Source organism: Adiantum capillus-veneris, chromosome 17, assembly GCF_014529385.1.
Source record: "Adiantum capillus-veneris isolate H3 chromosome 17, ASM1452938v2, whole genome shotgun sequence".
Taxonomy (NCBI): domain Eukaryota; kingdom Viridiplantae; phylum Streptophyta; class Polypodiopsida; order Polypodiales; family Pteridaceae; genus Adiantum; species Adiantum capillus-veneris.
The window spans coordinates 11,104,954-11,129,512 of record NC_140947.1 but is presented as its reverse complement, the minus strand read 5'-3'; the positions used below and the strand labels follow the sequence as shown (position 1 = coordinate 11,129,512).

The following is a 24,559-nucleotide window of genomic DNA, read 5'->3' as shown; positions in this document are numbered from 1 at the left end:
TTGGCATGAGTTGCTATGGCCAGGGGAGATTGGTCCTCCGAATGTGATTGCGAGGCATGTTGGATATCCAATTGGTTGGAATGCCACTCATCCTCAAAAAGTGAATTGGGTTATGCAATGTTTGAATGCCAATCTGCATTATTGGAAGTTGTCTACATGGCCATTGCATGTTCGTTTGAAAATTATCCAAAGTATCATGATGGCATATGTACAATTCTATTTACCCTTGTTGTACTCGTCACGACATTGTCTTGTATCACTCATGTCATCGATTTTGTCTCATTTGTGGCGTACTCATGCTCACAAGAAGGCCTACATTTGATGTCCATGGAGAAACTTTATACTCCCAAGCGCTTTGGTGGGCTCAATATTTTGGACTTGCGTCGGAATGTTCTTGCTCGGAAGGCTATGCTGATACGGACTCTTGTGCAACAAACTCAGCCGTGGGCTATTATGTTTTCCTCCTTGTGTTGGCATGTTGTTACTTCCTCCTTTGGCCATTGGCAGCCAACCTTTTGGGGGGTTATGTCTGTCAAGATGGAGGGGTGTATACCTAGATGCCCTATCACCTCCAGCCTTATTCCTGATTGGAAGGAAGTTATAGTGAATTTATCATGGCAAGGTCGACAGTAGCAAGACAGAAACGCGACTAGATTAGAGAGTCTTCATTGGAGTCGGATGCTATCTCTTACATTGGTCAACCGCTCGCCTTGCCAGGCCTACTTTCTTTCTTGTTGTGGCCTTCGAGTGGTTGGTGATGTAGTTGATGATGCGGGCTAAACTTTCCAGTTTCCCTTTGCTGCTTGTTGGTTTGGATTGGGAATACATTACCGTAAGAGTTGTAGCACATGCTGGCTAACTTTTAGCATGTTCCACCTGTGTTGGTTGGGGATCGCATGTCTGATTGGTGTTTGCGAGACAAACCCTTTGACACTATGTCGGTCAACAAGATTTATGATATTCTTCTGCCTCAACCCTGGATTGTTGATCATTGTAATGCCATGTGGTCCATGCACAAGCCTGACATTTGGTGAAAAAAAGCGTTTTTATACCCTTTGGAAGAGTCATTTGCCTTTGAAGGAACGATTGTTTCTTTGGCGATGCTTGCTTGGAGTTCTTCCAATGGGTTATTTTCTCAGTGCGCGTCATGCCTGCTCCTCCCACCGTGTTAGTTGCTTGGCTCTAGCAGAGGAGACTGTTAGCCACCTCCTTTTGGATTGCTCCATTACTATAGAATTTCTTCATGGTATAGCACCTGATATGAGGCTCTGATGTCCCTTGATGGTTTTCCATAAAAGGTTTTGGGCATTCTGCATTCTCCCACCACCCACTCGACCATTTGCAGCTTTCTTTATCTGGGTCAGATTTTGGGCCTATTGGACAATGTGGCGTCAACGTAACAGCTACATGTTCTCTCGTGCCGATGCAAATCCACTTCAATTTTTTAAGATTTCCCTTCGGCAATCCTTACGTTTTGCCTGGGACGTGGGTGATATCACTTCAGACATGCATCAGCTTGCCTATGAATTCTTTTAGCCCTTTTTTGCGGATGAATACTTCAATGTTCATGCCTTTGTATTTGCTCTTTTCTGTGGGTTTCCTCGCCTTGAGATTTCCCACTTTAATCCCAAAGATTAAAAGAAAAAAGTGTGTGTGTGTGTGTGTGTGTGTGTGTATTTTTGGGGGATAATAGAACTTTTCAAACCTCTTTTGGAACTCATGCTTTTAAGGCCTCTGGTGAGAATAAGCTCCTATTATTAAGAGTTCAAAGGTCATAAGAATCGGCGCTCACTGGCCGCTCGAATCTAGCACCCCATCAACAAACTTTCATAAGTCTTGGCATCCATAATCGAATTAATTGACACCGATTTGGCGCCCATCAAACCCGTCCGGTGGTCCTCATGTGTTTGCACGCCAACTGGTTAGTGGGCTACAGTATCTCCAACTTTGGCCAACTGGTGGACGGCATCCTCACGATAAATTATTTTTGACAGCTCTTTTTGGTTTCGCCCCTATAGGAGACCCTTCCCACGCAATTGCCTACCAAAGGGCACCTACCATTGAATCAAACCCTTCCCAAGGGTATTGTCCCACGCTAGCAGCTAAGGCCTCAAGCTCTCATACAGTCTTGGTATCCTAAAGTCATTAAAGGCCCAAAGCCATAAATACTTAGGGATTTTTCCCACAAGCATTGGTCTGCATCTCAATGAGCGTGAGTCAAAAATTCGAGCACTTCAAGAGGAAGCTAGGATGATATGTGAAGCTTATCAAGATTTATCCTTGCATACTTCCCATTCATCAGTTAATATGTATGTCAAATTTAATCTCAAGATTTTGAAAACCCCACACCATGCACTTGCACAAACCTTATGCATCCACATTTTTGCACGGACACAAAGCACAATTACTTGGCTTCACAAAGATGACAAAACTTATACAAAGATCAAGCGTTGCCCAACAATGGGTAAGACCATTGTCACTAGCACATTATTTGCATAAGAATTATGTTGTGTATACCCTGTTTCCATCGCCATTCACGATCATTTTGATGGCACATTTGGAGGGGAGGACAAGCATCGACACAACAAATATTGACAACACCTTGTAGCCGACATTGGCAACACGACACAAAGACTTTTAACATTTGCAGTAGGAATTCACCTTTGATCTCCGACATCGAAGAAAGCCCCATTTGTATTTGACCTACCACCTAATTGCCTATCAACTCTAAATCTCTAGGAGAAATGTGTTTGATCTATACTCTTTTGTCAAATTCTTATTAGACAAGCATTATGATCCTATATTCATTTGACAATTCTCTTGGGAGGATGTTTTGACTTTGGTCCTACACCCTGTTGTTAAATTCTCCAAGGAGGTTACCTTTGTACTTTTGGGTACTACTATGACACACACAGGAAGGCTTGTTGAGGTTTGTGACATATCCGCATCACCACAAGTAAGAACCCCTTTTAGTTTGGAAGCCTACGCATTTGACATCACTAATTAAGTCATCAAATGCCCTCTTCCAACTGTATAAAAGAAGCCTAAGCTACACAATTTGTATCCACTTTGAATCCTATCACTACCACATCACTCTAACCAACTTTGTACTCATTGTGCATATTAATCTACTGATTGTTACCATATACATGTGGTAGTGATGTTGTGAACACACTAGGACCGCCGGGGTATTTTTTCCCTCTTTAGGAGGTTTTTTCCCATGAACATTGTATATACTCCATCACTCTAGGGCTATCTATCTTTCCATTGTACACTAAGTAACACACTCTCTATCGTGTGCCTTGAGCTTCCTTCGTCTTCTCCAAGCTGTGTGCGTTTCTCTGCAACCCTAATTCCAACAATTGGTATCAGAGTAGGTTACGTCCTCCCGGGCTTAGTCACCAACTGCTCCAGCACACGCCTACTCACTTTCTCCAATTTCAGTGAGCTTTGGCTCATTTCGGCCTCCGGTTCCACTACAGGCAGTCCTGCACAAGCTATTTCATCATTTCGTGCAGATTTTTTGTCAGTGCCGTTTTCTGCATAACAGGTGTCTTACAGTCTTCTACGATTTGTGCTATATAGCACGTGTTGTTTCCGCTCCGTTTTTCCTATTTTCCAGCAGTTTTCACATTAGGTGCATCATTTACCATGGCTGACAACAACACAGATGTCTTTAACATGTTTGTTGTTGAGGACAGGTTGGATAGGGACAATTACCCTATGTGGGCTTATATGATGCAACACGTTCTTGTGTCAAAGGGCGTCTGGAATATTGTACAGGGCACTGATGTACGTCCCGGTTCTGAGGATGTAGGCGATGTTGAGGATGTTGCAAGGATTGCTGCTATTAGAGTTGTTTTGCCTACGACAGAACAAGCTCGTTGGGATGTAAAGGATGCGCAGGCTCATGCATTGATTGCGTTGTCTGTGAAGCGCACCATTGTTCCTCACATCTGCTCAGCAAAATCTGCAAAATAGGCCTGGGATATATTGGTTGGTCTTTATGCAAGTCGCAATGAGGCTAAAATTGCTTTGCTGCATAAAGAGCTGGAGTCGAAGATTATGCACGAGGAAGATGATATAGACACTTTCCTTGCTAGTGTCAAGGATATCAATGAGCAACTTATTTCTGCAGGTGAAGTCATTTCAGACAGTTCCCTTGTGCAGACTGTTCTTGATGCCTTACCAGATTCTTACCAGACTTTTGCTAGTACTTAGAGACTTAGGATCTAAGGAAATCCAGAAGTTTTCAAGTTTGATGCATTATGCACATTGCTGTTGTAAGAGTCACTTTCCAAAAAAAACAGGACTAGACAGCGTGCAGTTGAACAGGCTTTTATTGCTTCTCAAAGAAAGGGTGGTAATTGCAATGCAGCCACTTCTTATGGTTCTGCTGCGAGTGGAAAAACTTTTGTTCCTAATGCTTCTACTGGCAGCACTTCGTCTGGCAATTCTGGTGATAAGAGCAAAAAGAAGATGCATTGCCATTATTGTAAAGCTAATGATCACTTGATCAAGCAGTGTCCTAAGTTGAAGGCCAAAGAGACTAAGAAGAAAGAGGGTGGTTCCACTACAAATGCTGGTTCCACTACAAATGCAGCCATTGTTGAGTCTTCTGTGAAAGGAGACTGTGTTGCTGATGTTGATGCAGAATGGGCTTTTAGCGTAGAGTGCACTTACAATCTTGTTGTCCATGATGCATGCTTGTCAGTTGCTGTAGATTCACATGTGTGGTATTTCGACAGTGGTGCTACAAAGCACATTACCTCACATCGTGAATTGTTCACCTCTCTCGAGTCTGTCCCTCATGGGAATTCAGTCACTTGTGCCAACAATGCCTCTTATCCAGTTCAAGGAGTTGGAAAGATTGTGCTTACTGCTGCTAATGGCAGTTTTCTCACACTTGTTGATGCACTTTATGTACCTAGGATCAAGAAGAATCTTTTGTCTGTATATGCACTTGCTAGACTCGGACTTGTAGTCAAATTTGTGGATGACAGATATACAGTTCATGATCTCAGTTTTGGTGATGAAATTGTTGCATCTGGCCTTTTGTGCCGTGGGCTGTATAAGCTCACTTTGTATGACAAGTGTGGAAAAAATTTTGCAAATGCTGTTGCAGATTCAAGGGCTATTTCAATGCAAAACTTTGGCATGCACGTTTTGGTCATCTGAATTTTACCGGTTTACTGCGTTTGCAAAAATCTGATATGGTTGCTTCTTTGCCGCCTCTTGAAGAACCTCTCAAACATGTTTGTGAAGGCTGTATTTTGGGTAAGATGCAGCGTTCGAAGTTTCCAAAGGATGGTTTAGTTAGGGCCACATGCAGGTTGTAGCTTGTGCCTAGTGATGTTTGTGGACCCATGCAAACTCCGTCCTTGGACAATTACCTGTACTTCGTGAATTTTATTGATGATTACTCCAGGCATGCATGGGTATTTCCGCTTAAAGAGAAGTCCGAAGCTTTTATGTGCTTCAAACAATTTCTGGCTATGGTTGAAAATGTCTCGAAATGTACTATGGACACTCTCCGTTCCGATCGAGGGAGGGAGTATATGTCTCATGAATTCAATGCATTTTTGGCTAGTCGTGAGATAAAACACCAATGTACAGTGCCTTATACACCTCAACAAAATGGTGTTGTTGAGAGAAAAAACAGGTCACTTACGAAAATGGCACGATGTATGGTCAAAAGTCAAGCTTTGCCGCATTTTTTTTGGCTTGAGGCCATCATGTGTGCCACTTATGTACTAAACAGGTGTCCTACGAAAGCTTTGCAGTCTATTACTCCATATGAAGCATGGCATGATAGAAAGCCTTCTATTGAGCACATGCGTATTTTTGGCTGTTTGGCATATGCTTTGGTGCCACAAACACAGCGCAGAAAATTGGATGATAAGGATGTCAAATGTATTTTTGTTGGTTATAGTGCTGAAAGCAAAGGTTACAGGTTGTATCATCCGCAAAGAAAACGAATTTTGGTTTCACGGGATGTAGTGTTTGTGGAAGATTCTGTTCAGCCCTTGCTATCATGTACTAGAGACAGTAATGTAAGCTCACATGACATTTATGACACTTTGTTGCCTCTTTTCAGTGGTGGAAATACGAATGTAAGTTCCAATGAGGCAAATGTACAGCCTATGGGGATTTCTGAAAATGTTACAGATCAGCCTATTACTGATGCAAATGCACATGATGTACTTGATGAGGAAAGGGCTGAAAATGAGCAGGCTAGAGGTATGCCAAAATGGCTGGTGCACACTTTGCGTGACAGTAAATTGGATGCACTTTGTCTAGTCGTACTCGTTCAAGCTCTCGCCATGCATCTTATGCATCAGATTGTTATGCTTTGGATGTGTCAAGCTTACATGATGTTGAGGAGCCTCTGTCTTTTGATGTAGCACAGAATTCACAAAATGGGATGGCTACCATGCAATCAGAATATGATGCACTTATAGAGAATGACACATGGACTTTATGTGATTTGCCTCTTGGCAAAAAGGCCATTGGTACGAAGTGGGTTTACAAGATGGTGAGATCGATCACCATAAGGCTCGACTTGTTGCAAAGGGTTATGCATAGCAAAAAGGCATAGATTATGAAGAGACTTTTTCTCCCACTTGTTGTATGACTACTGTGCGTTTTCTATGTGCATTGGCAGGTCATTTTGGTTGGGATGTACATCAATCAGACATTGTTACCGCTTTCTTGAATGGTGACATATTTGAGGAAGTTTATGTAACGTAGCCTCGCGGTTTTGTCATAAAAGGACAAGAGGACAAAGTGTGCAGATGTAAGAAGGATTTGTATGGGTTGCAGCAATCTCCTCGTGCTTGGTATGAGAAAGCTGACACTCATTTGGTCAAACGAGGTGTCAGGCCAAGGGCCAACCAAGGGGTCATGGACTCGGCCAAGGGCCGGCTGCCAGTGGGAAGGGGTCCGAAAGTGGCTAGGAGCCTATTAAAGGGAGGTTGGGCGGATGGACTAGGACCTGGCAGTCCTCTGGTTTTAGATTGGTATCAGAGCTTCATGCTATCTTTAGAACTTGGGCACGTTTTTGCTTTGCTGCATGTTGCATGCAACCTCAAAGGGAAGAGGAAGACGAAGACGAGGTCGTGGCGTGCAGGAGCTCCAAGTCGGGAAAGGAACAAATCCCGAGAAGCACCAAACTGGCCGGAGTTAGGCTTAGTGGGAGCGCAAGGCAAAATCAGGAGTTTTTTGTGCTTGGCCCGCCCCCAAAACCCTGCTACATCGCTCGCTCCATCTCCTTCTTTGCCACGCGCAGTCGACGGCTTCTGTAACGAGAAAATTCGTCAAAAAAAAATTTTCCTCTTCACTTGAGTTACCCTAAGACTCAGTGAAGAGCCTTTGCCCACGGGGTCACGGACCGGCAAGGCCGGCTTACTTCTTTCGCTGCCCTCCTTTCCTCGGTGGCCATACCTAACACATCAGTTGTGGATTCTTAACAACTGAGCAGTCCAGCTGTGCTGCAACTCAGCCTTACAAATTTCCAAGAGCCGACAATTGCTCGTAACTTTCTCCGTTGTGGCTTCTTGCATACGATGCAAGCCCAATCGGTGGCAACTGCAACTTGATTAGTGTCTTCAAGTTTCTTCTTGGCTGCAAATTTTGTCACCAACTTTCAAGTTTATTTGCGGTATTGCATACGACGCAAACCAGACTATTGGCAACTCGAATTTTCTCCGTGTTTTGGATTGAATCATCCACTGCAGTTTTGCTCGTTGTTGTCAAGCTGATATCGGTTGTGGATTGAACTTCCTTTTCGACATCGGCGTTCTCTCTTCTCAAAGGCATAATTATACGATTCCTTGTTGCAAACGGCTATGAGCTTGTCAAGAATCTGGTATTTTTCTTTCTTTTCTTGCACAGTACGTTCACAACATGGATTCGGACATAGATATGCATCATGCATTCGATTTCGAGCAGTCCGCACACGTTTCGTCTGCCGATGCCACGCGGCCGGTTCCTCTCACGGAGAGTAATCGTGTCACAGCGGCGACAGACGATGCGTATGAGTTGCTGGACATGCAAGATTTCCGTGCATTGCAAACACGCATGACTGTGCTTGAAACGAATTTTACACAATTAAATCAGAATGTCACAGCATTATCCGATTTGATTAAGTTGCATATGCGGCAGTAGGCCATGGGCCCTGCTAGTCAGCCAACTCAGGAGCACGGCTCCACACCAGGCCAAGGGCCGGCTGCTGGGCAAGGCCCTCCTCCGGGACCGCTGCACTCTCTGACCCAAAAAGAGGTGGACAATTTGTTGAAAAATACAAAGCCACCAATTTTTCAAGGAGAAGAGCGTGAGCGAAACAAGGACACCATGAATATTTTTCTCAGTAAGTGGGATGGTATTCATGACCTTAGACGTACCCCGGATGCAGCCAAGGCGCTGCAGACAAGTCTGACTTTGGACGGCAAGGCCTACAAATGGTGGATGTCTCTCAAGGAGAAGGGCATGCTACCACAGACTTGGGCAGCTTTTGAGACTGTCTTCAGGAAGGAATTTCTACCTACCAATGAGAAGGATAGAAATTGGACCGCCTGGGATGAATGTTCTATGCGCCAGCATAAAACATTATTGGAATATATTTCCCATTATTATGATGTGATCCTCAAGCTGGAAGGGATGGATACCTTTCAGCAGGTGTGTGGGTTCATCCATGGGTTAACTCCCGAGCTTAAGAAGCACGTTAAAACCCAGGATCCACAAACACTTGAGGACGCAATAGTGCAAGCTCACATCCATGATGATCCCGATGATCGGGCATTGCATAGTTCGCATGTGCATGGCACTCCACCTGTTTCAACACGTCCACAGCATGTGCATCATAAAAGAAAAAATGTCTCTACTGCATCAAAGACCTCCAAAAAGCCCAAGGGGTCTAGAGGTCCTCTCTCAACGGAAGAGTTTAAGAAAGCCAAAAAAGAAAAGTTGTGCTTTAAATGTTTGGGAACTGGACATAGCAAAATGGATTGTCCCAAGGGGAAATCTGCTGCTCAAGACAAGAGGAAGGAAAAAGCAGTGCACATGGTGCACCTTTTACCTCTTGAATCCTCTTCCCAGTTTGCTAATGTGGAAGTAACACACACCGAGGCGGTGCATGAGTGTTGTATCACGGCCTCCATGTGGCAGCAGACTTTCGGACCACATGAGTTGGTGCGTAAGCATGGCTCTATCCAAGGGCACAGGGTGCGGATCTTGGTAGACGATGGTGCGTCGCACAATTTCATCAATTATAAATTGGTAAAACGACTCAAATTGCCCCAAACCCCGAGTTCCCATCGCTACAAGGTAGCAATGATTAACGGCCATGATGCTGAGATATGGGAAACTCGGGTTAAAGATGTACCTCTGGAAATTCAAGGATACCGTACCTCTTTGGATTTCCAAGTCATGAATATGGAGAGGGCGGATGTGGTTCTTAGTCGTGAATGGTTGCATAGTTTAGGATCATCCCTTAGACGTAGCTATGAGCATAATAGTCTAATGTTCGAATCCAATGGTGTGCACGTGCTGCTGTTAGGGGAGAAGGATGTACCTTCCTCACCACTTATTTGTACAGCTGAGCTTATGAAGCTCGCTTTTGATGATGCAATAGAAGTACTCTTTTTGTGATACTCACTGTGCCATTTTATTTCCAATGTGGATGATGTTTTTAATGATGATAAAGTTTTGAATAAAACTTCCTCAACGCCGCATTCTTCTCTCTCTCCTCTTCCAGCTATGTCTACTAATTCAAAACAAGCAAATGTTGCTAATGAATTAAAGGAACTTTTAAGGGAATTCAAGGATGTTTTCCCATATGATTTACCACCAGGGCTACCGCGGACAAGTTCTATGCAATATGGCATAGACGTGGTTGCAGGCAGTAAGCCAGTGAGTAAACCGCCTTACAGAATGAGTCATTCTGAGGCTGCTGAGGTGGAACGTCAACTTGCTGACTATCTCAGTAGAGGGTTTATTCAACCAAGTTCTTCACCATGGGCCTCTCCCATTCTCTTGGTGAAGAAAAAGGACGGTAGTATGCGCATGTGCGTAGATTACCGTGGATTAAATGCGGTTACTGTTAAGAACAAGTACCCATTGCCACAAGTGGATGAGCTGTTTGATAAACTCACCCACGCTCGTATATTTTCAAAGATTGATTTAAGATCGGGATATCATCAAGTACGCATCAGGCTTGCGGATATACCCAAAACAGCGTTCCGAACAAGGTTTGGACATTATGAGTTTTTGGTGATGCCCTTTGGGTTAACCAATGCTCCAGCTACGTTCATGACACTCATGGATAGTGTCTTGCGACCATACTTGGAAAATTTTGTTATCGTTTTCCTCGATGACATTCTTGTATATAGTGCATCTGAGGAAGAGCACTTAGTACATTTGAAACAAGTGTTTCATTTGTTACGCCAAAATCACTTATATGCCAAGGAATCCAAATGTGATTTCCTCAAGGAGGAAATTCACTACTTGGGGTGTGTTATTTCGGCTGCAGGGTTACACATGGATCAATCCAAGGTGGATGCCATTCGGAGGTGGCCTTCTCCCAAAATTTTGGAAGAGCTCCATATTTTTTTAGGCTTTGAAGGTTTTTATCGTCGATTCGTTAAAAACTATGCCCATATTGTTGTTCCCATGACAGATCAACTGAAAGCCAAGGGCAAGACCTTTCAGTGGGGATTAGAACAACAGCAAAGTTTTGACAAACTTAAGGACACATTAGTCACAGCTCCTTTTTTGGCTATTGTGGATCCCTTAAAGCCATTCGTTTTGGAAACGGATGCTAGTAATCGTGCGATTGGAGCAGTCCTTCTGCAGGAGGGAAGGCCAATTGCATTTGAAAGCAAGAAGCTGGATTCAGCACAGCAGAATTACTCTGCTTACGAACGAGAGCTCTATGCAATCGTGTCTGCTTTAAAGACATGGCGACATTATTTGTATGGTGCACATTTCAAGATTGTGTTTGACCATGAAAGCATCAAGTGGTTCACACAACAAAGTGATTTGAAGGGTCGCAAGGCCAGGTGGGCTGAGATTCTTCAGGAGTATGATGCCAAGCTACGATATCGCAAAGGGCGGTACAATGTAGTGGTTGATGCTCTCAGCCGAATGCCAGAGATCAACTCTCTCCTTTTCACGGAATTGCGGAGTGAGTTTTTGGAATCTCTCAAAGGTAAGTGCGAGCATGATACTGCATACTCCAAGGTGTGAAGCTATGTTAGAAAGAGGGATCCTTCTCACTCCAATGTTGGTGGTGGTTTTGTTCCTCCACACCCAGTTCTCCTCTTTCGAGTGATGAACTGCAGAGATGGAATAATTTTTCTATAGATGATGGGTACCTACTCCACAAGGGGAGAGTGTGTGTACCGACGGACGCGGACATTCGGCGCCAAATTCTTTATGAATGTCACGATAGTCCAAGTGCAGGGCACCCGGGAATTAAGAAAACTTATGCACTCATAAGACGACAGTTTTACTGGCCAGGTTTGCATGGGTATGTTCAAGACTATGTCTTGCATTGCCAAAAATGTCAAGTTAATAAAGCAGAGCGCCTGAAAGCAGGAGGACTCTTACATCCTTTAGAGATTCCCAATGGTAAATGGGAAAGTATCTCCATGGATTTTATTGTGGGTTTACCAACCACTATTCGAGGACATGACTCGGTATGGGTGGTCGTAGACCGGTTGACTAAACTTTGTCGGTTTATTCCAACCAAGTCAACCATTAAGACTCCAGAATTAGCGAAGTTATTTGTGGACAATCTTTACAGGTTATATGGATTGCCAAGTAACATTGTCAGTGACCGTGATCCCAAGTTTAACAGTCATTTTTGGAGGGCTATTTTTAAACGATTGGGTACACAACTTAATTTAAGTACGGCTGATCACCCTGAAACAGATGGTCAGACGGAACGAGTCAACCAAGTGCTAGAGGATATGCTACGAGCATACATTAGCAAGAAGCAATCCGATTGGGAAGATTATCTTCCTATTCTTGAGTTTGCATATAATAGTGCTAAGCATGTTACAACTGGTTTTAGTCCATTCATGCTTATGTATGGTTTTCAACCTAGATCACCAGTGACGGTGGGGTTGGCAACTGAAAAGCTCCAACAGGTCAAGGAGTTCCTCCAAGATCATATGGAAATGCTGAGACTTGCTCGTCAAAATGTTCGACAAGCACAGGATCGGTATAAGAAGTATGCTGATGAGAAACGTTGGCAAGTTACCTTCACAGAAGGGGAAGAGGTATTTTTGCGTGTGCCAAAGCATTCAGAAAGTCTGAAGACTGGGCCTACACCAAAATTATCTCCACGTTATTGTGGGCCATTCAAGATACTCAAGCGAGTTGGAGATAGGGCCTACAAACTTGAGTTACCTGCGCACTCTCGTGTCCATCCGGTATTTCATGTAAGTCGTTTACGTAAATGCTTGCATGGGGACGACAATGTTATCGGCCAGCAGATATTGGTTGATTTCACTGAACCTCCCATTCCACCGCATGAACCTGAACGCATTTTAGATTTTCATGAACTCCGTACTCGTCATCATTTACATAGTCAAGATTTAGTCAAGTGGAAAGATCGCCCTGAAGAGGGTGCCACTTGGGAAAACATTAGTGTTCTTAAGAAGAAATTCCCCACTTTTGTTTTCGAGGACGAAAACGCTTCTCCAAGGGGGGAGTAATGTCAAGCCAAAGGCCAACCAAGGGGTCATGGACTCGGCCAAGGGCCGGCTACCAGTGGGAAGGGGTCCGAAAGTGGCTAGGAGCCTATTAAAGGGAGGTTGGACGGATGGACCAGGACCTGGCAGTCCTCTGGTTTTAGACGAGGCTTTCATAACAATCCAACAGAAAGCACATTGTATGTAAAGCGTGAGAGTGATGTACTTCTCATTGTGGTTCTTTATGTCGATGATTTGTTGATCACTGAACCAAATGAGAAACATTGCTGAATTTAAGGCTGATTTGAATGCTACTTTCAAGATGAAAGATTTGGGGTTGTTGCATCATTACTTGGGTATACAGTTTAAGCAGTGTGATGGTGGTATTGCCTTGTGTCAAAAAAAGTACATAGAGACATTGCTATGTAACTTTGGACTTGAGGATTGCAAACATATTGCCACTCCCATAGAAACAGGGTTGAAGTCTACATGATGCTGGCGATCCTGCTAATGTCACTCTTTACCAAACTGCTGTTGGCTGCCTCATTTATGTATGCAACACGAGGCCGGATATTCAGTTTGCAGTCTCACAGGTCAGCAGATTTATGCATAGCCCAGGGTCTAAGCATTAGCAGGCTGTCAAGAGGATTTTCTGCTACCTTAGTGGCACTTTACATCTTGGCTTGTTTTATCCCAAGGGGGAATCATTGCCACCAAACTTACATGCTTTTTCGGACTCATATTGGGCTGGTTGTTTTGACACGCGAGTGTCCACAAGTGGTTTTTGTTTCATGCTTGGTAATTCATGTATGTCATGGTTGAGCAAGAAGCAACCTACTGTGGCCACTTCGAGTTGTGAGGCTGAGGACAGGACAGCCTTCACAGCTACGGTTGAGTGTGTATGGCTCAAACGCCTTATGGCTGATTTGGGTGTTGGCCAAGACACTGCCAACACTATCTACACTGATAGTCAAAGCGCATTGGCAGTTACGAGGAACCCAATTTTTCATGCTCGCACAAAGCACATTGAGGTGCATTACCACTATGTCAAGGAGAGGCTCTTAGCAAGAGAGATGAGCTTGGCTTATGTACCAACACAGGACAACCTTGCAAATCTTTTCACAAAGGCATTGTCTCGTGAGAAGCTCGAAGCTTTCCGCAAAGCTTTGGGTTTACTCCCCTTTGTGGACTGATAACATGGCACTTCCCTTTACTCATGTGCCAACTCTCGTTCACCGCATCACTCCAGGGAAAATTTGTTACCATATATATGTGGTAGTGATGTGTGTGAACACACTAGGACCGCCGGGGCATTTTTTCCCTCTTTAAGAGGTTTTTTCCCCCGATCATTGTATATACGTCCATCACTCTAGGGCTATCTATCTTTCCATTGTACACTAAATAACACACTCTCTATAGTGTGCCTTCAACCTTCTCGAAGCTGTGTGCGTTTCTCTACAACCCTAATTCCAACACTAATGATTTGCTATTAGCATTCGTGTCAATCTCTTTCTCTAATCTCTTGTAATTAACATAGTAATTGCCCCATAAATGGCTAATTTAATGTTTCTGCCATAACAACATTATTCCCTTTCAAAAAGAGCTACGAAAATGCTATCCTTGAAAAGAATTGCGAAAAATTTGAAACAATAGTTACATGCTCTTCCAATGAGTGTGAAAAGAAAAGGGAGTTTCTTTAAGTTAAAGCCTTTAAAATGAAAAGTAGAGTAACCCTTCCAATTTGAGGGCTTCGTTGGCACACCAAGTTTCGCAGAAGTTTTACCCTTAGCTCTTCATGCAACCATCAAGAGACATGACAATGGCACTTGGCCCCTCTATATAGAGACATCAGCACTTGAAAAAGACAAACAGAGAGCTACAACAAAAAAACGCCCTATCCTTGTTATGTATCCAACCAACCCTACTTGAATCTACAAAGCTAACAACTTGGATGGTTATGCCATTTTTTTATCCCTATCACTACTTAAGAACTAGCAGTCCCAACAACCTGGTCGATAGGACTAGAAGTCAAAAACTGAGAGTGTGAAGATAAAAAATGACAAATGACAACACCATAGTGGGATCACAACCAACCCTCTCAACTAGGCCACTCCTATGGTTACTACATGACTTTTATCAATTCCCAACAGAACAGCAAGTTATCTTCCAAATAGAAATGGCACATATCGATACACCACCCAACTGCAAGGAACAAGCAGAGTAGGAGCTCATATTTGCATCATGCATTGTCCAACATCTTGTTGTTTTACATGCTGTAATGCAGCCCTAAAATGACGCATGAGTAGGCACGCACACACATGTGGATAGATGCGTGTCTTAGTGAGCAGCATGCAAAAAACTGACGCAGCGAAGACTGCTCAAATTCAATTCCAAAGCACATGAATGCCAGAGTCACACATGGAATATAGCCTCAAATACTAGCAAAGAGCTTAACTGCTTGTCGACAAGTTGCACGTGAACAATTCATGTACTTTTCTATTCACAACCCCAAAGCAGTGCCACAACTCGTGCTGCATGTTATTGAACTCGTGCTGCAGGTTATTGACCGTAACTCGAATCTCTAGCCATTCAACACACGGCTTGCACCCAGCTCCGTCAATCTTCACATGGGACCTTGCATCCTTGGTCCCTACCACAGCGCAAAAGTTCACGGCTTCCACAACCTCGTTCCTCAGCCATATTCAGCATGAACATAAAGAAGATACCCATGGGCCTAGGTTAATTCCATCCTCTAAAACATGAACAACTTCCCTTGATACTCTTTTAGCAACCTCCAGCTACTCACCAACAATGTATATGTGAGGCAGCTCCCATTCTGGACGTTGTGACTGTCTCTCACATCCATCATAATAATCTCTCAATCCCCACATTAACATAAAACTTTACAGAACTGCACACCTGCATGATTAATTGCCCTGGTTTAATATTAGAAACAAAATTCCCCTTTCCAGATGCAACATCAGCAGAGCACACTCATACAATGTTAGATGACCGATCCATGCATTATGATCTAGGTTCATTTACTGTCTGCTTCAAACAAACAAGATCTCCCTTATGACTCGACACTTGCTGGTTAAGTTGCAAAGGCAGAAAAAAGTCACTTTGTGTGACCACACAAGACATGAACTCTCTATAAGAGATCTACCAGTCCCATGAAAGATATATCAATTACCTCCAATTATCCACTACGACCAAACAGTGGACATAAGTGTTTTTCATACCCAGCTATTAAGTTCAAGACTTCAAGCCTCGGAGCACGAGATACAAAAGCTATGAGCAAGATTTTCAGCTACTAAGGACCTCCTGCAATACAATAGGATCTCTGTGCAGTCAGCGATGATATCATTTCCGTCGCCAATATGCTCCTATACTCAACCACCACACTCAGGAGGATTCAGCCACCTTAGGTCGCCAAAGGTTTTGTCTATATTTTTCTGTGTAGCGCATAATCATCTTCCTCTGAAAATATGATTATCACAAAATTAGGAAAACATGAAATATAAGGCATCAGCATACACAGCGTTGAGATGTGAAATGTGCAAAGTTACTAAACATGAAACTGTGTGATGCTTTTTCATTCACAGCTTGGCAAGATTGCAATCAAATGTGAAAACAGAACGATCAGCTATGAGAGAGAGAGAGAGGGGGGGGGGGGGAGAGTCTAAGCCTAAAGGCGTAACTGCCTATATGAAAGTACATCCATAGCCAAAATAGTAAAAATATCTCTCTTGATGGAGTATCTCGATGCTTTCTCTTGGAAAGATGTAATATGTATCTCTACGTTATTGGAAGCCTTGGCATCTTCCTCCTCTTGATGTGTTAGATTCTTCATCTGCAGATGCTTCGCACCCTACCCACAAGCTTCACACACATCACGTGCATTGGCCCTTGGTTGTGGGTTGGCCACCCGTACACCTGTTGGACAGGGATCTTCAGGCACATTTAGGGTTTTGCTCAACACTTTGCCCGGCCAGACCTATTCTGGTTCTTTTCCATTTTTTCCTCATTTATGGGTTATTTTGTGCATTGTCGTTGGGGTTTCTGGTCTGCCCTACCTACTCCCTATTCTCCTATATATAGGAGGGGAGGATGCACTATCCCATACATATCTTGTCTTGAACAGGCAGGTTTATGCCATCTGGAGTTATTGGGGCTTGCCAACCTTTTCCATCTCTCTTGTGTGTCCATCGCCATTGTCTCTCTCTCTCTCTCTCTCTCTCCACCTTCCGCTGCTCACTCTGACATGGTTTCAGGGCTCTAGGCTTGGATCTGCCATCGCCATCCCCTGGGAGGACAGAGCGGAGGATTTCATCGCAAAGAAGTGCTTCTTCTACATCAGCGTTTTCTTGGGACCAGCGTTCTCTGCTTTCAGCCCTAGCGTTTTGTGGATCTGCAGCATCTTCTGCAACCTCTGCTCTCGCCCTCCCTCCCTCTACCTTGATCGCCACCTACTGCCCCTCCCTTGCACTAGCGTTTTTCAGCCAGATCTGGATCTAGCATTTTCTGCAAGAGGACAACCATCTTGTAAGGTGCAGCGGAAGTGAATGTTGAACTTTGCTCAAGATGAGTGCTCCGAACTGTGCTCAAGGTTCCTTTTACTTACGAAAGGGAGAGCCTTCCGTTCCTTTAGTGAGAGAGTGCAAATGATCACAAACAAAGTGGTGAACACTGTGAATGAAGGTACTAAGACTGAGAGCTAGAGAGAGAAGAATACGACACCAGAATGTTGTCAAACCCTCCTCCGAAGGCCCCACTCTCTATAACGAGAGCGGTTTACTACTGATTGCACAAATCTCTACAATGCTTGGACTTGCCGACGATGAGGACGACGACAAGACGGGCTGAAATCTGAAAACGCTAATGGCCAAAATCTGCAAATCTTTATCTGCTGAATTCTAACTCTATGTCGGTGACGACGGCGATGACGACAATGCAACGACCATGCACCGAAAACGTTGGGCTTTTCTGATGAAGAACGCCAGGCTTCCCAGTCTTGCTGAGAAGGTGCATGTTAAACAAGGTGTTCCTGCTGCCTCTTCTGCCATATTATGCTAGCGCTAGGTTTCTTATATATTCTCTTGCAAAGTTTGCCCTACCTAAAGTCACTTAAAAATAATAAGTGAAAATTGGCTAACATAGGAAAAATAGGTCTATGCACTGTAAAAATGCTCCTGATGGGTTCTGATGGAAATCTGATGATCATGATGTGTGCAACCAGAGCATATGCACCTACTCTAAGTGTCTGGATATGCACGGTATGCGAACAGACTCACAAAAGTGCCACACTTCCTAATTTAGGCTGACTGAACTGAACTGAACCCATGTCATGAAGTAGCTTGTCCACGTGCACATAGGGTTAGATGTGTCACGTGACATCCCCTCCTTTTTAAAGTGAGACTCTTTTCAGTTGTGCAGGTGCAGTTTGAACAAAATCAGGAGAAAGAGACTCTGTCACGTGACACATCCCAACCCTATGTGTCCGTGAACAAGCTACACCCAGTCAGTTCAGTCAAGTCTAGATTAGAAGTGATCTGGCACTTTTGTGAGTCTCTTCGTAGACCGTGCATGCCCAGTCACTGAGTGTAGATGCATATCCTCTGGTTGCACACAACATGATCATCAGTATTCCCTTCAAGATCCATCAGATTCAGTCAGGGGAATTTTCCAGTGCATTTAGCCTATTTTTCTATTTTTGGTTATTTTCACTTATTATTTTTAAGTGACTTTCCAACAAAAGTAGGTAGGGCAATTTTGCTAAGTTAATATATAAGCAAACCCAAGTTAGCAGTAATTGGCAGAAGAGGCAGCAGGAGCTTCCCGCTCAACGGGCAACTTCTCAACATTAGACCAACCTTCCCTTGGCGTTTTCTTCACACAAGCCTCGCCTACAAGATCCACCCTTTGGCGTTTCTCCCCTATAGCAAACCATCGCCTAGAGCCTCTTGCCTGGCGTTTTTCCCACAACAAAAACAGCCAGCCATTAGCGTTTTTACTAACGCTAGACAACCAGCAGATTTCAGCGTTTTTGTAACGTTTTCTCAACAGGTATACATCAGCCTTTGCAGCGTTTTCAGCAGCTGATAACAGCCCTAAAAACGCAGCCTGACAGATGCAAGACTTCAGCGTTTTTACCATCAGCATGACCCCTGCCAGATCCACCATTTTCAGCCCTTAAGACAACAGTAAAACAGTCCATTTCAGCCCCGAAACAGTCCACGAAATTCAGCCAATAGAAGATCACAGATTTCAGCCTAAGTCTTCGTCATCATCATCGTTGTCGTCATCGGCATAGTCCAAGTTGCATCGGTCCATTGCATACGCATTGTACACCTTTGTGCAATCAAAGTAGACCACTCTCGCCGACGAGAGTGGGGCCTTCGAAGGAGGGTTTTACAAACTCTCGGGTGTCGTATCTCTTCTCTCTCCTTCTCTCAGTCTCATTCACTTGCACGCACAATATCCACTCACTTTATTTGTGATCATAGCACTCTCCATAAGACAGAAGGCTCTCTCCTTCCCTCAGAACTAAAAGGAACCTTGAGCAATAAAGATCACTAATCTTGAGAAAATACAACATTCATTCCGCTGCACCTTACAGACTCTCTCCGTCTCTTCTTCTCCAAAGCACGACACATAGGATTTGCATGATGATAAGCATGATGAATTGCCTAATAATGATAAGCATGATGATCTGAATGATGATGATGAGCATGATGATTTGGATGATAAGGACAAGCATGATGATTTGCATGATCAAGATGTGATTTCTCACAAGCATGATGATTTGCATGAAGATGATGTGATTGTTCACAAGGATGATGTGATAGTTGATACTTTCTCTAGTGAAGCTAACCTCATTGCAGATTCAATCAATCATGAACAACCGATCTTGGCTCTCGAGTCGAGGTCCAGAGAACCCCCACAAAAAGATTCGATCAAACACGAAGAACCGATCTTGGCTCTCGAGCCTACGTCCAAAGAACCCCCACAAGAAGTATTATGTGTTCGAATGATTAGTCAGCACACATTGTTCGAGTGTTTCATTCGTGATGATTTCTTGTATTTTAGTCAACGTCTTTATGTGATCCCTTTTCATAGGCATCCCATATTGTACGTTGAGCACGATTCACTCATGAATGAGCACGGATCAATGCGGATTCCTCATGAAAAGATAAAACATTTGCATTCAAGAAATTCACATTCCATGTCTCTTCCTTGGCATGACACAGTATCTGAAAGAGCACAAGAAGGATTGAGCATCAAGCACGGGCATCTCCATTGTGATTTGCCACAGGTTGATTGATTTAGATTAGAAAGTCAAGATTCGACCCCATTGTTTGCGTGTGTTTGATGAACGGTTTCGCACTCGTCACTTTGTTCATCTACATTGCATGCATAGTTTGTTCGAAAGAATTGCCTTTTTCCAGTCACTTTGGCGATCTCCCTCGACGCCATACAATTCGGTACCAGTACCTCACTTTGAAAAGGAGGGGATGTCACGTGACACATCCAACCCTATGTGTCCGTGGACAAGCTACAGCATGACCAGGGTTCAATCAATCAAGCCAGTCTAGAATAGGAAGTGATCTGACACTTCTCTGAGTCTGTTCGCAGACCGTGCATGTCCAGACACTTAGATTACATGCATATCCTCCGGTTGCACACAGCATGATCATCAGCATTCTCGTTAGAATCCATCAAGAGAATTTTCTAGTGCATTAAACCTATTTTCTCTATTTTTGACATTTTTCACTTATTTATTAAGTGACTTTTGTTGGGAACTAGGTAGGGCAATTTTGCTAAGATAATATATAAGCAAACCAGAGCTAGCACTTTCTAGCAGAAGAGGCAGCAGGAGCACCTTGCTCAACAGGCAACTTCTCAGCAGGACCACCACAAAGGCCTAGCGTTTTTGCCCAACAGCAAAGGCTAGCGTTTCCAGTTCTAGATCAGTCTTGGCGTTTTTGCATTGCAGAGCAACCCCGGCGACCACAAGACAGCAGATCCCCTAGCGTCAGTAGTTTCTACAGCAGTTAGCAGATTTCCACTGCAGAAGATCATTTTCCACCCTAGTGTTTTTGCATCAGCCTGGCAGTCCAGCGTTTTTGCAAATCTTCGCGACAAGACCTCAGATAGCATCAGCGTTTTCAGTTTTCAGCAGTCAGTACCCGCAGCAGAACCCCCGAACCTCGCAGATCTCACCTTCCCGTAGCAGATCCTTGCCACACGATGAGATTCATCAAGTTTTACAGTTCCAGCCCAGAAAACGCAAATTTTAGCATCTGCTTTTTCAGCACGTCGTCGTCGCATCGTCGTCATCGACATAGAGTCAAAATTCAGCAGATAAAGATTTGCAGATTTCAACCATTAGCATTTTCAGATTTCAACCCGTCTCGTCGTCTTCCTCATCGTCGTCGACATCGTCTGCAAGTCCAAGCATTGTAGAGATTTGTGCAATCATAAGTAGACCGCTAGAGAGTGGGGCCTTCGGAGGAGGGTTTGACAACTTCCTGGTGTCGTATTCTCTTCTCTCTCTATTTCTCAGTCTCAGCACCTTCATTCACAGTGTTTATCCACTTTGTTTGTGTCCATTGCACTCTCTCACTAAAGGAATGGAAGGCTCTCCCTTCCGTAAGTAAAAGGAACCCTTGAGCACAGTTCGGAGCACTCATCTTGAGCAAAGTCCAACATTCACTTCCGCTGCACCTTACATGAAAATTCAAAAATTTGACCATGGATCCACTATCTTTTAAGTCCTTAGGCTGATTTGATGCCATGCCTGGAGGTGGATCATAGGGGTAGGCATACAGGCTCCAATCCAAGTGGCAGTGGGGGAGGTGGCGGCAACGGCGGTCGTGAAGGCGGTTGCACTAGGTAGAAGTCCCCAATCGGAATAGAAGATTGTGTGGGTTGCCAAGAGGACCCCCTTGTGCTTTCTCATGCCAGAGGAGGAAAAGCTTGGGGCGACAGAGGTGGCAACATGTAGTTCAAAAACTGTTGGAAGCTCTGCAGAATTGTCTACTCAGGAAGGGGTTGGTGTGCTTTCAGAAAAGAGGACGTTTAAAGCTCTAATTCCACTATTATCGGATGGCACCACTTGCCATCTGATACACACATATTTGATGGGTGTTCTTTTACAATTTCATGGGCATCCAACAACACTAGCATGTAGATTAGGGCTAGAGGAATGTGTCAGTTCAATTCTCATGTCAAATGCATCCCCGGTGAGGGAGATATAGTGGAAAAATCTCAGAAACTCCATGTGTGCACATTGCACTCACGACGAATGCTTCTAGAGTCATTGGATGGTGAACTCATGTCTATGGATTTCCCAGGCTTAAAAACTTACAGACCCTATGAAGCGAAACAACGGTGTAACAGTTTGTGTCCAAAATCAGAAACCCACCTGTTTACAAGGCACTTCAATCTTTTTAAGTTTCATTCTTCTAATAAGCAGCAGTTCATCCAAGGTTTCGACCTTCTTTGCAATCTTTTCAGCATGAGCCTCCACCCCATGGCCTATGCTTTTCAAGAAATCGACAACAGACAATCCTGCATGTAAATCAGAAAACTCTCTCTCTCTCTCTCTCTCTCTCTCTCTCTCTCTCTCTCTCTCTCTCTCTGTGTGTGTGTGTGTGTACACCTGTGTTAGAAACTGTCTCTGACGCGGACTCTGCTGCAGCGCCTTCTGAAGAGGTTGTGCAATAGCGGGCCAATCCTGATCTCTGAACTCCCCGACACATGACTCGGCTGGCCATACGTTGGTGGACCGTGGAGCTTCAGTGTGGCCTGCTGATAATTACAAAATTTTTGGCAAAGCTTTGAACTCTCGACCAATTGGGAACGGTTCGTCAAACTGGTGGACGTTGCTATAGAACGTGAGAGGACATCCACAGATTGACATTAAGCATCTAGCGCTGAAGTAAACGGTGCAAATTGCATTGACAAATTTTTTTAAAAGAATTGCATGTGTATTTATTAAACATATAAAATGATTGATTGGCTCTATAGATGTCTCTAAAATGGTCCAATTTCATGGCTTTCTCTACGATTGTTGAAGCAATGAGACCAAGGTGCTACTCTTTGTCGTAGTGTTCTGATAGATTTTGGAGCGCAGTTGGTTAGTTGGTTGTGATTGATGTTGCCTCGGCTTTTGTTGTGGAACATGAGTGGGTGAATAAAACCAATTGATAGGCAACAACAATAACTCAGCTTGGGACTTGATGAGCATTGGAAGAAGCAAGTTGTGTCCCATAGGGCTCACTATACAATAGAGGGCTAGTAAAGGAGGTAATTGAATCGAGCAAAGGGTTGCAACTTAATTATTCTCTTTAAACCCTACTCCTTAACTTACTTTGGTAGTTTATTTATAGATTGCTATTCAATCCGATAATATCAGCCATTTAGTCTCTAGATCGGGGATCCATATTTGAGGCACCCAACTTACTCTAAATTAAGCATAGTCAATTTTCTCTTATTTCTCGTAGAACCTGATATATATATATATATATATATATATATATATATATATAGAGAGAGAGAGAGAGAGAGAGAGAGAGAGAGAGAGAGAAGAAGAAGAAGAAGAGTATTTTAACGTGGTAGGAAACTATCCTCAGTGAGAGAGAGAGAGAGAGAGAGAGAGAGAGAGAGGAGAAGAAGATGAAGAAGAGTATTTTAACATCATTGGAAACTATCTTGAGAGAGAGAGAGAGAGAGAGAGAGAGAGAGAGAGAGAGAGAGAGAGAATAAGAAGAAGAAGAGTATTTAAACATCGTAGGAAACTGTCGTGAGAGAGAGAGAGAGAGAGAGAGAGAGTTAAGTGTTGTCAGAATCAGAGGGAGCAAGGAGTCTTGGTTGTCAATCACAGAATCTCGTGCAAATATATGAGGAGGAAAATGATGGGATAAAGGGTTGTCTTTGTGCTATAGAACGGTTATGCAGAGAGCCAAACAAGGACATACATAGATTGCCATCAACCACCTAGGAATAAAGTAAACATGTACAAAGTGCATTGAGTACTGCAATACATAAGTTGAATTTCCCAACTGTGAGAAAAGAATTGTGTGTCTATACGATTTATAAATACAATGATCGAGATTGAGCATGTATTAGTGAGGAAAACACGTAGCTAAACTAAACTTAAGGAAGCATTGACAAACTCAAAAATACAAAAAGCATCAGCAGACCATAAAATTTAAACTGCACTACTAACTTAATAATCATGTATGGGCGGCGTCATCCAATCGTGCAACCCGAAGGACAATGTTTGAGTCAAGCTACATAAAAGCAATGTAAATAGTAAAACATTTTGTCTTGCAATGAAGCGTGAAAGAGTGAAAATACTTAATATATAGTGCACGTCATGCAAAAGTGCCATACAAAAGTATGGTGGAGAGTTAACCCTGGTGGCAAATCATCTAGGAATACATCTTTGTATTCCATTAATAATTCTTTTAACTTATTTGCAACGTTTGCTTATTCTAGTGAGAGAGAAGTAGCCATAGTTGGAAGAGCAGAGAGAGAAGCATGCGATGTTGAGGAATTGTCATTAAAAACATTATTAACGTTTGACAAAAAATGACACTATGAGTAACACAAAAAGAGTTCTTTTATTTCATCTTGAGAAGAGAGCTTTATAAGCTCGGTTGTACAAATAACTGGCAAGGAAGGAACATCCTTCTCCCCCAATAGCAGCACGTGTACGCCATTGGATTTGAATATCAAAATACTGTGCTCATAGCTATGTTTTAATGATGATCCTAAACTAAATGACCACTCTCGACTAAGGATCACATCTGCCCTATCCATATTCATGACTTGAAAATTCAAGGACGTGCGATACC

The 24,559-nt window shown here is 43.4% G+C and overlaps 1 protein-coding gene across 1 annotated transcript; it reads right to left on the bottom strand.

Moving 5' to 3' along the window:
• Positions 1-15,864: 15,864 nt before the first annotated feature.
• LOC147436804 (uncharacterized) lies at positions 15,865-22,559 on the bottom strand. Its single transcript, XM_086486215.1, has 3 exons — positions 22,360-22,559; positions 22,123-22,268; positions 15,865-16,175 (listed from the first exon to the last, which is right to left on the bottom strand). Exons 1-3 carry the CDS (start codon positions 22,472-22,474, stop codon positions 16,101-16,103), a joined length of 336 nt encoding a protein of 111 aa, XP_086342341.1. The 5' UTR covers positions 22,475-22,559; the 3' UTR covers positions 15,865-16,100.
• Positions 22,560-24,559: the final 2,000 nt, after the last annotated feature.